This window comes from Aptenodytes patagonicus, chromosome 2 (genome assembly GCF_965638725.1).
Source record: "Aptenodytes patagonicus chromosome 2, bAptPat1.pri.cur, whole genome shotgun sequence".
Classification (NCBI taxonomy): domain Eukaryota; kingdom Metazoa; phylum Chordata; class Aves; order Sphenisciformes; family Spheniscidae; genus Aptenodytes; species Aptenodytes patagonicus.
In genome coordinates this window covers 52,628,313-52,642,701 of record NC_134950.1, presented here as the reverse complement: position 1 = coordinate 52,642,701, position 14,389 = coordinate 52,628,313, and the positions used below count along the sequence as shown (strand labels likewise).

General features: G+C 44.8%; 1 protein-coding gene across 2 annotated transcripts in view; it reads right to left on the bottom strand.

The window, feature by feature from the left end:
- ANKRD29 (ankyrin repeat domain 29) overlaps positions 1-14,389 on the bottom strand; it is a 36,997-nt gene that overhangs the window by 12,258 nt on the left and 10,350 nt on the right. For both annotated transcript variants that reach the window (XM_076329831.1, XM_076329832.1), the window contains 2 exons: positions 7,760-7,858; positions 4,721-4,819 (listed from right to left, as the gene is read on the bottom strand). In XM_076329831.1, the coding sequence (XP_076185946.1) occupies positions 4,721-4,819; positions 7,760-7,858 (198 nt within the window). The remainder of the gene's footprint in view (positions 1-4,720; positions 4,820-7,759; positions 7,859-14,389) is intronic.

Genomic DNA, 14,389 nt, shown 5'->3' with positions numbered 1-14,389 from the left:
GAAGTCTTAAAAGCGCAGGAGCAGGCTGTCCCCATATGCCATAAGAAGAACGGGCAGGGAAGACGACCGGCCTGGCTGAACGGGGAGCTCTTGCTGGGACTCAGGAAAAAAAGGAGAGTTTACCGCTTGTGGAAGAAGGGGCAGGCGACTCAAGAAGAGTACAGGGATCTCGTTAGGTCGTGCAGAGAGGAAATGAGAAAGGCAAAAGCCCAGCTAGAACGCAATCTGGCCGCTGTCATTAGAGACAACAAAAAAAGTTTTTACAAATATATTAATGACAAGAAGAGAGCCAGGGAGAATCTCCATCCCTTATTGGATGCAGGGGGGAACATTGTCACCGAGGTCAAGGAAAAGGCTGAGGTACCCAATGTCTTCTTTGCCTCAGTCTTTAACAGGCAGACCAGTTATCCTCAGGGTACTCAGCCCCCCGAGCTGGAAGACAGGGACGGCGAGCAGGATGAACCCCCCATAATCCAAGAGGAAGCAGTCAACGACCTGCTACGCCACCTGGATGCTCACAAGTCTGTGGGGCCGGACGGGATCCACCCGAGGGTGCTGAGGGAGCTGGCGAAGGAGCTCACCAAGCCACTCTCCATCATTTATCAGCAGTCCTGGTTAACGGGGGAGGTCCTGGACGACTGGAGGCTTGCCAATGTGACACCCACCTACAAGAAGGGCTGGAAGGAGGATCTGGGGAACTACAGGCCTGTCAGCCTGACCTCGGTGCCGGGGAAGATTATGGAGCGGTTCATCTTGAGGGCGCTCACAAGGCATGAGCGGGACAACCAGGGGATCCGGCCTAGCCAGCACGGGTTCATGAGAAGCAGATCCTGCTTGACCAACCTGATCTCCTTCTATGACCAGGTGACCCGCCTAGTGGATGAGGGAAAGGCTGTGGATGTGGTCTACCTGGACTTCAGTAAGGCCTTTGACACCGTCTCCCACAGCATTCTCCTCGAGAAGCTGGCGGCTCACGGCTTAGACAGGTGTACTCTGCGCTGGGTCAAAAACTGGCTGGACGGCCGGGCCCAGAGAGTTGTGGTGAATGGAGTTAAATCCAGTTGGCGGCCGGTCACAAGCGGTGTTCCCCAGGGCTCAGTTTTGGGGCCGGTCTTGTTCAATATCTTTATTGATGATCTGGATGAGGGGACCGAGTGCACCCTCAGTAAGTTTGCAGATGACACCAAGTTGGGCGGGAGTGTTGATCTGCTCGAGGGTAGGAAGGCTCTGCAGAGGGACCTGGACAGGCTGGATCGATGGGCCCAGGCCAATTGTATGAGGTTCAACAAGGCCAAGTGCCGGGTCCTGCACTTTGGCCACAACAACCCCATGCAGCGCTATAGGCTTGGGGAAGAGTGGCTGGAAAGCTGCCTGTCAGAAAAGGACCTGGGAGTGTTGGTCAACAGCCGGCTGAACATGAGCCGGCAGTGTGCCCAGGCGGCCAAGAAGGCCAATGGCATCCTGGCCTGTATCAGCAATGGTGTGGCCAGCAGGAGTAGGGAAGTGATCGTGCCCCTGTACTCGGCACTGGTGAGGCCGCACCTCGAATACTGTGTTCAGTTTTGGGCCCCTCACTACAAGAAGGACGTTGAGGTGCTGGAATGTGTCCAGAGAAGGGCAACAAGGCTGGTGAGGGGTCTGGAGAACAAGTCTTATGAGGAGCGGCTGAGGGAACTGGGGTTGTTTAGCCTGGAGAAAAGGAGGCTGAGGGGAGACCTCATCACTCTCTACAACTACCTGAAAGGAGGTTGTAGCGAGGTGGGTGTTGGTCTCTTCTCCCAAGTAACTAGCGATAGGACGAGAGGAAATGGCCTCAAGTTGTGCCAGGGGAGGTTTAGATTGGACGTGAGGAAAAATTTCTTTACTGAAAGAGTGGTTAAACATTGGAACAGGCTGCCCAGGGAAGTGGTTGAGTCCCCATCCCTGGAGGTATTTAAAAGACGAGCAGATGAGGCACTTAGGGACATGGTTTAGTGGGTGGTGGTGTTGGGTTGATGGTTGGACTCGATGATCTTAGAGGTCTTTTCCAACCTCAGTGATTCTATGATTCTATGATTCTATGAGCATTCCTGTGTAAACAGGTATTAGGGCTTGGAGATGAGTCAGGAAGAAAGTGAGAACAGGGAAAGATGCAGTTCAAAAACTACTTTCCTTTCCTTGTCCCTCTGCCCACCCAGCAGACTGCAGACCATTACATACCCAGAAAAATGTTAAGTACCCTATATGTTTTTAAGCTGTGCTTATTTCCGTATTTGATTACAAGCTAATATATATGGACTACAACTTGTTACATCCAGCAGCCAGCAGTTCCAAACATACTCTGCCCGAAATTTCTGATGCTCTTTCTCTTACCCATTAACTGGGTTAGGGTGGGAGGTGAAATACCCCTCGAATTCCCAGTAAGGACTTCCAGGAACAGACAGCACCTACTCTCAGGCTACTCAGTGTCATCTCCTCCACTGTTCTGCCCATCAGTCCACTCACATCACTACACCAGCTGAATTCTTGCTAATAACAAAGTGCTTGCTTGTCTGAAGTCTACAGTCTATATAGGTTTACAGGCTTACATATATGTGTAATTGCATATCATGCGTTAAGAAAAAAACATTAATTTTCAGAGTATTTTGAATCTGCTTAGCCAGTCAGACTAAAGCCTGCTGGGACACAGGCTGCCAAAACCGTGTAAAATTAATTGGCAAATGATCTCGCTTTGTTTTTGAGTTGGAGAAGCAAACATCTCCCACACCAGGCTTCAGACACTGCCCCCAGCTCTGTCTAGACAAAAAGACGGCAAAAGAATTCCTACCCGGCTCCGCAATGTCAGAAAGAACAGAAGGTGGCTAAAAACCAAGAGAAATGACATTGCCAGGGAATAAATGTGCCAGGAAGCTTCACTATTCAGTCTTGTGAGAGCTGAGCTGAAGAGCCTGCACACAGACAGCCAGAACCATCCGAGATGCTCTACGGTGTCAGGAGCACCCCTGTGAGACTGGGAGATGGGGCATGAGACCGAAGTGGAACTGGTACCCACTGCAGCAGCTGGAGGAGACATACGGGGCAGATACATATGCTCAGGCAGATGAATTGAGCCCCCAAAGGGGGCTCTCTACCTCTTAATTCACAGGGTAGAGAGGAAAACCTGGACACCGTGAGGAAGGAGAAGCATGAACTCACACCTGGCACAGCTGTGGCCAGCCCCGTATTTGATGATACGTTGCTTAGAAAAGTTTCCTACAGCAGTGAGAGCAATGTAGTTTGTAACTGACAGTGAGAGTCATCTGGCATCGAAACTGCCCCATCTAGAGCTACATTCCTCATGACCAACATGCCACCTTCGAACAAAGTACAAATTTGTTTGTTAGTAAGAAAGAGTCTGAAGTCCATCCAGCCATTACTTTACTAATTAAACAGTAAAAATTTTCCATTTGTTAAGGAAATGTGTCAGGTTACAGTGGGCCCAAATACAAATGCCATGGACTTATCCAGGCATAATCTTAGCAGGGATCGGAGGTACCCTGAAGCAAAGTAAGCCCGTATTGCCGGAGATGAAACAGAGCCAGGAGGAACATTCACGCAGAGTCAAGTCTTTGCCTCAACTAAGATTTAAAAATGCCTCATGAAACATTGTGTTGTAGAAATTGGATTAGAGAGCTAAAAAAATATTGTCAGAAAGAATTAGCTGGGGCATTATAATTATGGTTAGCAGAATGCAGTTTCTATGGCAACATGGTGGAGCTAAATCTAAGGATCCCCAACTTTACTTTGACCGACTCAAAAGGCATTAATGCCTACCTTGGTCTATCGTACACTGATCTTTTAGACTGCATTAATTAACAGCTTTTAACAACATATCTTAATCTTGATCTTGGGAGATAGATAGTGTGGAGGTAGCCTAGGAGCAACTAAAGCATCAGTCCAGAGAGTAGCTGCCAGCACAGCTCTGGTGCTGGAGAGGTGGGGGAAGAGAGAGCAGGAAAATTACTTTAGTTTGGGCACATAAAATGCTGATCCAGTTTCCTTACGCTACAGGAGTAGCAGGGAGGCTATGCAGACCTACAGATGCAGCAGAAGTCATATAGATCAACCTCTGCTGCCAGGCTATGATTTGTCAGGCTTTTTGGTGTAGATGAAAGGAAATACTGAAAATACCTGGCAAAGCTTGTCACATGCCACGTTGTCCGCTGTTATTAGAGTTTTCACACTCATTTGCTCCTGCCTGCTGATTTTTTACTTGCTGCAGTCAGCGATCACAGCCACCTGGCAGCCATACATGACTGATTGCAAGGACAAGACCTTATGCCATCAATTTAAAATGTGCAGTGAAGACCCAGGACAGCTACCTTGCCTGCAGGGTTTCAGCAGACCACAGGGGAGGCTCTCTCAAAGCAGGCAAAGATTCCTGGGAAGCCCTGTCTCTAACCAGACATTTCTAGGTGCTGAGAGTAAAGCTAGCCGTGCAGCTCCCACATCTGGCTACTCAAAGCAGCATGTAAATGTGCTGTTTAAGCACCGATTTTAGAGTCAAGAAACAGCTAAGCAATTAAGAAATCCTTTTTTGGAAACCAAGAGAGCTTTTATATATGTCTCTGTACATCATGTACGCCCACATATCCCTCAGTTAGTTTAACACCTAGGAAATCTCTCTAATCCAGTGTTAATTTTTCATAACTGTAAAATTTAGTAATTAGACCCCAGCTCTTCCCTGAAGTGTTGAGCTTACCTGCCGTGGCTGGTTAACCTTTGCTCCTGAAGAAAGCAGCAATCGGATGACATCCAGATAGCCTCCTTGTGCTGCCAGGAAAATTGCAGAAGCTCCATCCTAAGAACAAATACATCCAGCTTACACTGTGTTGAAATGATGCCATTTTTTCCATACAAAACCAAATCAAACTGAATCAAGTTCTCCTTCTTAAGCCATTATGCAGTGTAACATTTTCATTCAGCACGCACAAGTACTGGCTCCCATCATATACCAAACTGAGCATTAAATCCCGGGTGTGGAATACTAAGAGTCTAGTTCATCGAAGTGTTGACCTACTTAACAAGAAATCCATTCCTATATAGCAAAATAGATTTATTTGGGTTCATCTAGCTTTTATATGTTCATGCAGAAGTGTTCTGCTACATAGACACACATGGTGAAAACATGTTCAAGTACTTTGCAGAACTGGAGACTCCAGCATTGAAGTCTGCCCTTTAGGCTGAAGGAGTAAGCACTGTGCCATACTGCTGTGCCACCCCAGCAACTACCACGCCACTGCCCTGGCACGTCTTGTAGAAGAGACTTCACCTGTAATATAATAATGTAAAAGTAGCACATGCAAGACAGAGTATCTCATAGCCCCATCAGAAACCAGCAATTTCATGCAAAAGGCATGTGAAAGAAATGAACAAATACGGGATTTTTTTTCCTCAACATGTCTTTCATGTGCAGATGTTCTCAGCATTTGGCTTCACAAAAGCTTTTTCCTTAGGAAAAAAATTTAAAAGTCATATTTCATTAAGTTTTTTTGATGAAAAAATTTCAAATAGCATTAGAATCCATCCAACCAACTGGAAGTGGAAACCTGCACTGAGGGTGGGACAGGTGTTTACCCATCCTATATCCACAGCGCTCAGCACAGAGCATGCCAGGGCAAGTTTTCCCAGGAGGTGAGACTCTCTTAGTTTAAATAGAGACATGAATGAACCCCTTCACCGCATCTCAGATGTACAAGTACACATCTTCCAACCAATTTATGCATATGCTTACTACAAAATACAGGGCATTTTAGTGGAAGCCTGTTGTTGCCCTTGCTGGCATATCACTACATTGGGACCGAATGCTGTTGTCTGCCGAGAGATACTGCTTAGCTACTCATCTTCCTGCAAAACTCAGCACAGACTTAGTGAAGCATGGGCTGAATATAGTGCCCCAGGGACTGATTTTAGAATGTTTGACCTTGATTTCAAGACAAATGTCCTGGTAAAGAAGAGAGGTGTCTGCTGGCACTACAAATGCATACCCCTGGGCCCTCTGAGGGGCTGTTTTCTCTGGTTGCTATGCGAGTACATGAAATAGGGTGATGGTATCAGGTCCTTTGCAGGCTTCCTCCAGAGACAGGGGTAGTGAGAACACTTCCATTTAGAAAGTAAACAAGGTTGTGTGATCGTATAAGAGCTCTTTATTATAGCATCAGTCAAGATGGAGAACCTTGGGTTCCCTATCATCCAACCATTTTAAAAAATAATTATTAGTTTTTTGTACTTGATTTGAATTGATGCTGTAATGAGAAAGCTCTTTTGAGGCTGTAAGATGTTTCTGCAAGAAATACTGATAAGTTAGGGTATTCTCTTGCCTTCTCCTCTACCCCTCATGTGAGTCAATTTAAGATTAAAACATCTATCTTGATGGTTTTGGGAGGACTACCCAAACGCATGCTCGAAATCCTGCTCATTTGGCCGCCTGCCAGTGAAACTGCCAGCCAGATACCACTTTGCAAAAGCAGCCTGGTGATGTCCCACAAAAGGAGCCAGGCTAATGCTCATTTTCAAGAGATTGTGTTCTTATTTTATTAAGCAGCTGTTTCTGACTGGTTTTGCCCAATGGCTGTGAGCAATAAAAATATGTCTCTAAATCCAATTGCAAATATTGCTCATTTCCAGGAGAGACAACAAGGAAGTTATTTTACTGCCTTCACTTCTAGGCAAGTGTCTGCAGGTGTGGCAGCACGGCTATTTTTAAACCAAGTGGTAACCCCTGGGATTACCGTGCAGAGGTATGAATCGCTGCCCTCAGATTAGAAAGGCAATTGCTATTTGCACAGCAGTGAGGGTGGAACACCCTTCTTTATAAACACGGGGTGAGGGCAGCACAGAGGTGGGAATCCCCTGTGCGACCAGTGCACAGCCCCCAGTGCGCTGGTGGCTTCTGCTGTCACCAGCCCTTGGCTCCCACGCACGCTTGTAGGAGCTGAGAGTGTAACAGCATCCTGCAGATCCAAAGCCCATGGAAACGGCTGAAAAAAATTGTATGCCCCTGGGGAACAACTTCCTCTTTGTCAGTCTTGAGTGCCCTGGGGTAGGAAAGAGTGGTGGGAAGTGGAGGGAAAATCTGCCACTCGTTTCTGTTGAATGCTGAAAAGCTTGACTTATTTGTGTCTCTGTTGGAGTAAATTAAATCCAGTACTTCATTGGCTCAATCCAGCTTTCTGAAAAGTCAACTAAACAATGTCAGTTCAGCCATTTTAACCATTCTTTGCCCAAAACACTGACAAGCTAGAGATGCACAAATACCAAATAACATAATCTTAACTGATATTTTTAAAAAATATTTTAAAGACATATAAAGATTTAAAGATTTTAACTTTTACTACTCTTTCTGGCAGAAAACTAACGAACTGATTCTCTAGTACGTCAGGGGCTTTATGGCTATTCACTCTTCTGTCTGCAATGCAAATCATGGTAGAACATGACACGGTCTTTTGTTCACGGCTAATGGATAGCACAAATCTGATCCGGATTTGGTACATATCCTTCATACAGATAACGAACCAAAAGGCAGCCAAAACATCTTTTCTGATTTTGTGCTACTTCCCCCAGGATCATGAAAAGCAGACAGTTAACAAAATTCACATCTTAGAAGAGTAAAGTACTATAAAACCGCAACGTTTGGCAAACGCTTCTCTGTGCCGGAGCCAGAGTACCCGCTGTTGTCCAACCAACAGCACATTTGTTCCACCACCAGTGTGGTCAATATTATCTGTGGCAAATAACTTACATAAAGTTGATCGTGAATGTTGGCACCGTGCTTCAACAGAGTTTCCACTACTTTTGCATGCCCGTACTGACAAGCAGCTAGAAGAGCAGTACCTCCATCCTGTGAAAAAGCAAAGAATGGGTACAGTCAGGTGAGAGGGCAGGTGCTGGACTGAACATCACCATAAAAAAAGTGCAAATTTTAAGGCTTTTCAGAATTTGGCTCACAGCAGTTCTGTAGTGACTAGCTACTGAATCTTTCATAATTTTAGTACCAAGTCTTGCCACATAGATCTTTTATGTGAAAAAAAATTTTTTTCTTCTGAGGTTTTTTTAGTGAGGGACAAGAACTGAGAAAATTCTGCTTTTTGTTCCTTGTCTTCTGCCTTCCCACTAGAAGCTTTGTTCCCTTCACAACTCCAAGCTCCTCCATGTCTCTTCCCTTTACAGCCAAATCCCCCACCCCTGCCAAGCTCTTCCACCTATTGAAGGACAGCACACCTTTCCCCTGCTCCAAAGCCTACTGATCATCTACTCTTCTTTGGCCAGAACCTCATGCCCTGTCGTGTCCTGCCTCTCACTTGTTGATTGTTGGCCTGAAGAAGAGTAGGGAGGATGCATTTTAAAGCATGCTAGCTAACTGTGGAAGTGTGAATCAGACCAAACCCATGACCATCAGTGAAAGCCCCGTTACTTCTGCTGAAGAAGTGATCCCTGCAGGTAGGATCAATCCCAGGCAGTTACAGTTGCTGCACATCACCACTAAAGGGAGACCTAGGCACATGCATCAAATCCTGCTCCTAGAGACACTCCCTTGGGAGCCGTCTGAGAAGGGAAACACCTCAGTGTCACTGGCACTTGACTCCCAGCCCGCTGAAACAACCGAGATAGATAGCAAATGTGGGTCTTGCCATCTTAAGTGCACTGTGCCCCACTCAAAAATTACCATTATTTCTGACACTGATATGGAGGGGAAGTTCTTATCTTCTGCCTGGGATGGCACCATGCCATCATGCAAGGATGACGCACACCCCAAGTCATCCACACCAGAGGTCTTCTCTCTCCTTCCCTGCCTTCTCCCAGTCTCAAGCTCCTCCTCCACAAGATAAGCTATCTAAAGTATTTCAGATAAATGGTTTCTAGAGCTGTTATTAATGTAGGCAAAAGATTGTGTTTTCCCTCAGCCTTGTTCTCTGAAACAGCTCCAAAGTTTTGTCTGACATTTTCCACACAGACAGATATCCACAAGAGAAGTTACAGCCTGAATGGCCAAATGGATCTTTTATAACGGGAAGTGCCAATCAAATTTATTAATCTGTGGTGTTACTTCATGCCTATAAAAACCTCACGAAAACTCAAGCTCTGACATGACTGAACTAACCCACAGGGACTGCCTATAGCTACTCTCAAAACCTCATATTCACCCTTCCTCCCTATGACACTGAAAAGCAAACAAGGCTTGAGTGTCAGCAAAGTCACAGATGTGAAGCTGTTATGTGACAATCTAAGAACTGCATATTAATTCTGGATTATTTGAGTAAATATAGTGTGTAATCAGGTCAGTGGAGTTAAGTTACTTTATAGCTACAATGAGTCATTAGACTTTCCTGTCAAATTAAACTACCCTAATTTAATAGGAACTGCTGGAACCAAACACAGAAGCAATCACAATGGTTCCTGGATTAAAAAACACCTTATACACACTTAAAAGACAATGGCAAAAGCTAATAGCTTCGTGAAACCTATTTCCTGTCTCCAACCAGATGAAAGCCACTTTGCTCGAGTAGTGAGTTACCAGATCAAAGGGCTGCAAACGAAAAACAGAGACATTTTTAAAGACTCTTTCCCTGAAGGAAATGGAGAGAGAAAGGTTAGTGAGTTAAGAAGAGAAACTGTGCTATCCAGATTGGAGGCCCTCTGTGGAGAGGCAGGGAAGGATGAGTTTTAGGAAGCTTAAAAATATTGAGGTTCCCTGTATGGAGGGTAAATAGACATGCTCAATTAGCTGCATATGGGAATAGTTTGTTTATTGCTTTATGGTCTGTTTTTTGTTTTCTAAAATTCTTGTGTTCTCAAAAAACTCCTGTTATTTTAAGAAGATTGTTTAGGCATTAACATAATTTCTGGAGGGAACCAAATGACAGGTCCCAAATAAAAGGCAGGCCTGCAAAGCTAACCGCAGTTAGCACAGCAGAGCTGAAGCCCAACGCTTGGAGTCCAACTGTGTGATCCTGCCCTGGGAGATGTCACAGCGTGAGGTTTAAGAAGGGAGACACTTCTCGCAGGATATGTCTAAGTGTCTCAACTGGGGATCCTGACCAAGTGTTTGGTTGAATTCAGTGAACAGTTTTAGACAGATACATTTTTTGGAAGAATAACACATTTCCAAAATATACCATTTAGATCTTTCAGACTAGAGTGACCAAGTTTCCTAGATCACCCTGATCGGGGTCCAGGGATCAGAAAAAAGCACTGGGTAGTCCCCAGTTCTAGCTGCCCACCCTGAATCAAATATTTACTGGGCCAGAGAGAATTGGGTAGCAACTCCTTGGCTCGAAGGTTTGGTCCTTGATCGGGAAGACAACTGGGCTCTGAGACCTGCTCTACTGTGTCTCCTATGAAATTGAATACATTCAAAAGAAGAGACTGAGATTCATTTGAATGCTCCGATAAAGAGACAGGTCTTGCTGTAAGAAAAGGGAAGTTGGGACCAGAAATCTTTTTCACTGAAAAGGCCACGTGGTAAGACAGCACTCAGTTAAATCAAGGAATTGTCAAACAGTGTGAAGGTCCATGGTGTCTTAGGAGGAGAAAAACTCAGCCCCCTCCCACCCCTATTGAGCTTCCATCTGGCTTTCTCTTACACTTTCTTCCCTTTTTGCCAGCACAAAAGCCTTTCCTCCAGCAAGTTCTAGCTGGAGACCCCAATGTTTTACAGGCTATTGGGAAGGCAGATGAGCTATGAAAAAAAAAAAAAGAGGAAGTAAATGACAGAGTTTTAAAATCCCTTTCAGCCATGTGATTCCCTCTTTTCTTTCCTTTTTGGCTTCAGCTGAGATGAGTAAAAAGCTGAAGCAGCACCTTTGGTATTGGCAAGCCTCTTGGAAACTCTGAGCAGGGCAGCAAGTGGGAGCAGGGACACGTGAGCAACCACAGAGGCACTTCTAGGGCCATCGCCGGTGGTGCAGCTGAGAGAAGGCCCATTGCCTTGGGATTATTTCTTGCTCATATCCTGTTTTCCTGACGCAATGTAGCTTCTATGCTTCACTGCAAACCCTTCCAGCTCAGATAGGAGCCAGTTCTCTCAGCTACCTCTGCAATTCTTCCTCTGAAACCATTTTTCTTACTCCCCCGAGTCTGTCCTCCCTACTGGCAGCACATAGAGCAGCTGCCAATCTCCCGTGTAAGCACTTGGAACAGCAGCACCCGATAAGACCATGCTATCCGGTGCAGACTTCCCTATTTGCCTACCTCTTCCTTCACCTCTGTCATCATCGCCTGAAAGTAGCTTAGAATTATATGGTATTTTATCATCTCTGAAATATGCTACAAAGGAGGGGAACTGATCTTCTGCAATCATTACCTGCTGAAAAATAGCCTCTGACATACCGTTTGACCTGCAGTACTGCTCAGAAAACATACCACCATGCAAACCCTTTTTAAGAACCCACATGCTTTTAACATGTCTCAGAGTAAGAAAAGAGAACATATTTCAATTTATGATGCATACTTCTAAGGATGCCAGACTGGGACAATGCAGAATAATATTATTGAACAATATGTATTTTATAATAAATATATAATAACCTTCAATAGCACTATTTATTCTCTTTACATCAGCAATTATTGCTAATTACTTTATTACACTATTTTAGAACATTTGCTTTGCCTGCCATAGTGAATATCAACTCTAATGATACAAGGGGTAACAAGAATTGAACGCCTATATTAAGATAGTTCTCCAGCAATCTCGTGTATGAGTAACAAATGCAGTAATTACAATTTACAGAGAGGTACATGAAAAAGAAGATGTTGGGCTTTGCATTTCCTTGCTTTAAAGTCTCTGTTTCCTAGGATACATTCAATTTGTTTTCTTATTTCAATTCCACATCTTCATTTATAATAGAAAGTCTTTTGCAAATTTTGCAGTGCCCTTTAAAAATAGCCAGATCAGCCATATCTTTTCCAGCGCTGCTCCTAGCTGAGTGCCTTAATCGGAAAATGCCTTATCTCTGACCTGAAAAGGCGTATTTTGTCAACTATATAGTTTCTGTGGCTTGGGGGGGATGGAGGAGCCTGTTATCTTAGTCGCCTGTTAACAGAACCATGGTTGGATGGAATAATTCCGAGCTACGAAAACCACGTTATTAAATCAGAAAATTGAACTGATACAAAAACACACTAGAAGGCCAATGGAACATGCATACTGTCAATGCAGTACGTTCTCAACGGTGCCTCCTGCTCAGGTACACACTGCTGCACAAAGTACAAGCCGGTTTCCCACCCAGCCTCAGTCTAAAAATTCAGTGGGTTACCAAAGCCCAGTCTGGAAGCTGTAAGCATTTGGATTCCTGTGTCTAGATCCTCATTTCTGCAGCTCATAGCTGCAGTCCCCAGGCAAGGAATGAGTGAAAGAATGAACATGGCAATTTCCAGGACAGGTCCCAGCATTAATGATGAATCTAGCAAAGCCCTCACACTACTATTCAGAGAGAGCAGATCCTTTCAGCAAAGAGGGCATGGGCATGATAGCTAACCTCAACTTTTTAAACCAGTGTCACTTTAATCTTGCACAGATTAATTTTAACTCAGCTATCCTTTGTTCAGCTTTTAAGAGCCTTTTCAGGCATTATAGCTTGTGTCATACTGTGAGTGCTGAAGTGACCGATACACCTCTTAAAGAGGTGATGAGAAGGAGGGAGTGCTTGGACAGGCACATTTGGTGCTGCTGGAAAATAGCCTCACATACACATTGCACACCAGTTTGTCACGCTATGTCTCGTGGGAGTTGGTGTTGTCTTATGACCAGTTTGACTGGAAGTGGCAGAAAACTGTGGCCTGGAGAGGAAGAGCAACCTGCAGCTTAAAAGATACTTAGGACTGGCACATGGGCCAAGTCAGGTCTGAATCCAGAAGAGGAGGCAGGCAGGAATATGGGGGCTGGGAGCAAAGTTTCAAGGTGATCAACAGTAGAGCCCAGACCTGCATTTGTCCAAAGATGGAAACCATTAGGAGCGGCTGAATGCAGGAATATTTTCTTACCATTTAGATCTTTACTCCCTTTTATCTGCCCTAGTGATTCACTCAATATATTTTGCATGCTTCATAAAAGATCATACATTGTCATGAAGTATCAGGCAACTTCAAGCCTGCTGTTCACCTTCTGGGACAAGTCGTGGCCTCTTCACAAACTCCTAGTTCACAGGCTGTGCAAAGGTTTGGTGAAAATGTAACTGTGCCTCTAGACAGAATAAGGTACTCGGCCTCTGTCTTCCCTCCTTTACAAGTTTCCTGCATTCACTGCTGTCCCTTCCTCTGCAAAAACACTGCCCAATTGCATGCTGAGCTGCAGTGAGTAGTTCAGGCTCTTCCAACACCTGGGACACCTTTGCTCCTTCAGCATGGCTTTGTGGCCTTTTTATAGGCCAGATGACTCAAAGAACAGTGTAAGTTCACTCACTCAACTCTATACAGCTGAATGCAAGAGATGATAATCCTTCTGAATCTTGCTAACCCTCACCTATACCCTGAAATAAAAGACTGAGAAGCAACCCTTATTTTAATGTGCAGCTTCTCCCAATAGCTCTGTCCCAAATGAGATTATCCAGCACTTCAAAATCCAGCTGTTGTATTTAACATTGCAACCTCCCACATTGCCAAGTTTCACAGCTGCATTCCATGTTGTGTTAAACAGCCACAATTTCATTCATGTTTTTAAATTCACTGATTGCTGTTGTGGTCAGAGAGTTGCTAACCACAAGCATAGCTCCCTGGGGTACCGGAATCCTACTGCATGGCAGTGTGTGGACTCTGGCCACAAAACCTCAGGATTTTCAGTCCCTGAAGCATAAGGAGTTAAGTCGCTGACATTCCATCAATTCTCTTCATATTTAAAGTCTGTATTTCCAGGGACTCTGGAAAGCAGGTATGGGTTGAGGTAGTCATTCAAATCACAGACTATAGCATCTTGAAAAATTGGTTACTGTGGGGTAAAGAACTATTCCTTCTTCTTCAAACACATCACTATGGATCCCAGGGTATGTGACTGGCAAGTGTCCTCCCCAGATTATGGGAATGCTCCAAAATGTGGCCAGCATGTCAAGGGCAAGAATATTTAATGAAAATCTGGTGCTTTTGGTTCTGTTTGCTGACAGCAGAGGTGCTAGTACTGCCTTGGGCAAAGAAACTGACTTGATGTACTGCTGTCAGTGATGAACTGCTGTTCTTAATGCTGTTCACCCCATGAGGGGTGATGAACCAGACCCAGGCTCTGCCATCTGTGCTTTCAGCTATTCTAAGAAGACTTTGTAAAAGGACCTGCCTGAACAAAGAAATAGAAGCTCTGAGGTGCATTTCACCTTCTTGTCACAGATGGATAAATGGGAATTTAGGGAGGACTGAAGCCATTACACTCTTATGTCTCCGATGGTGG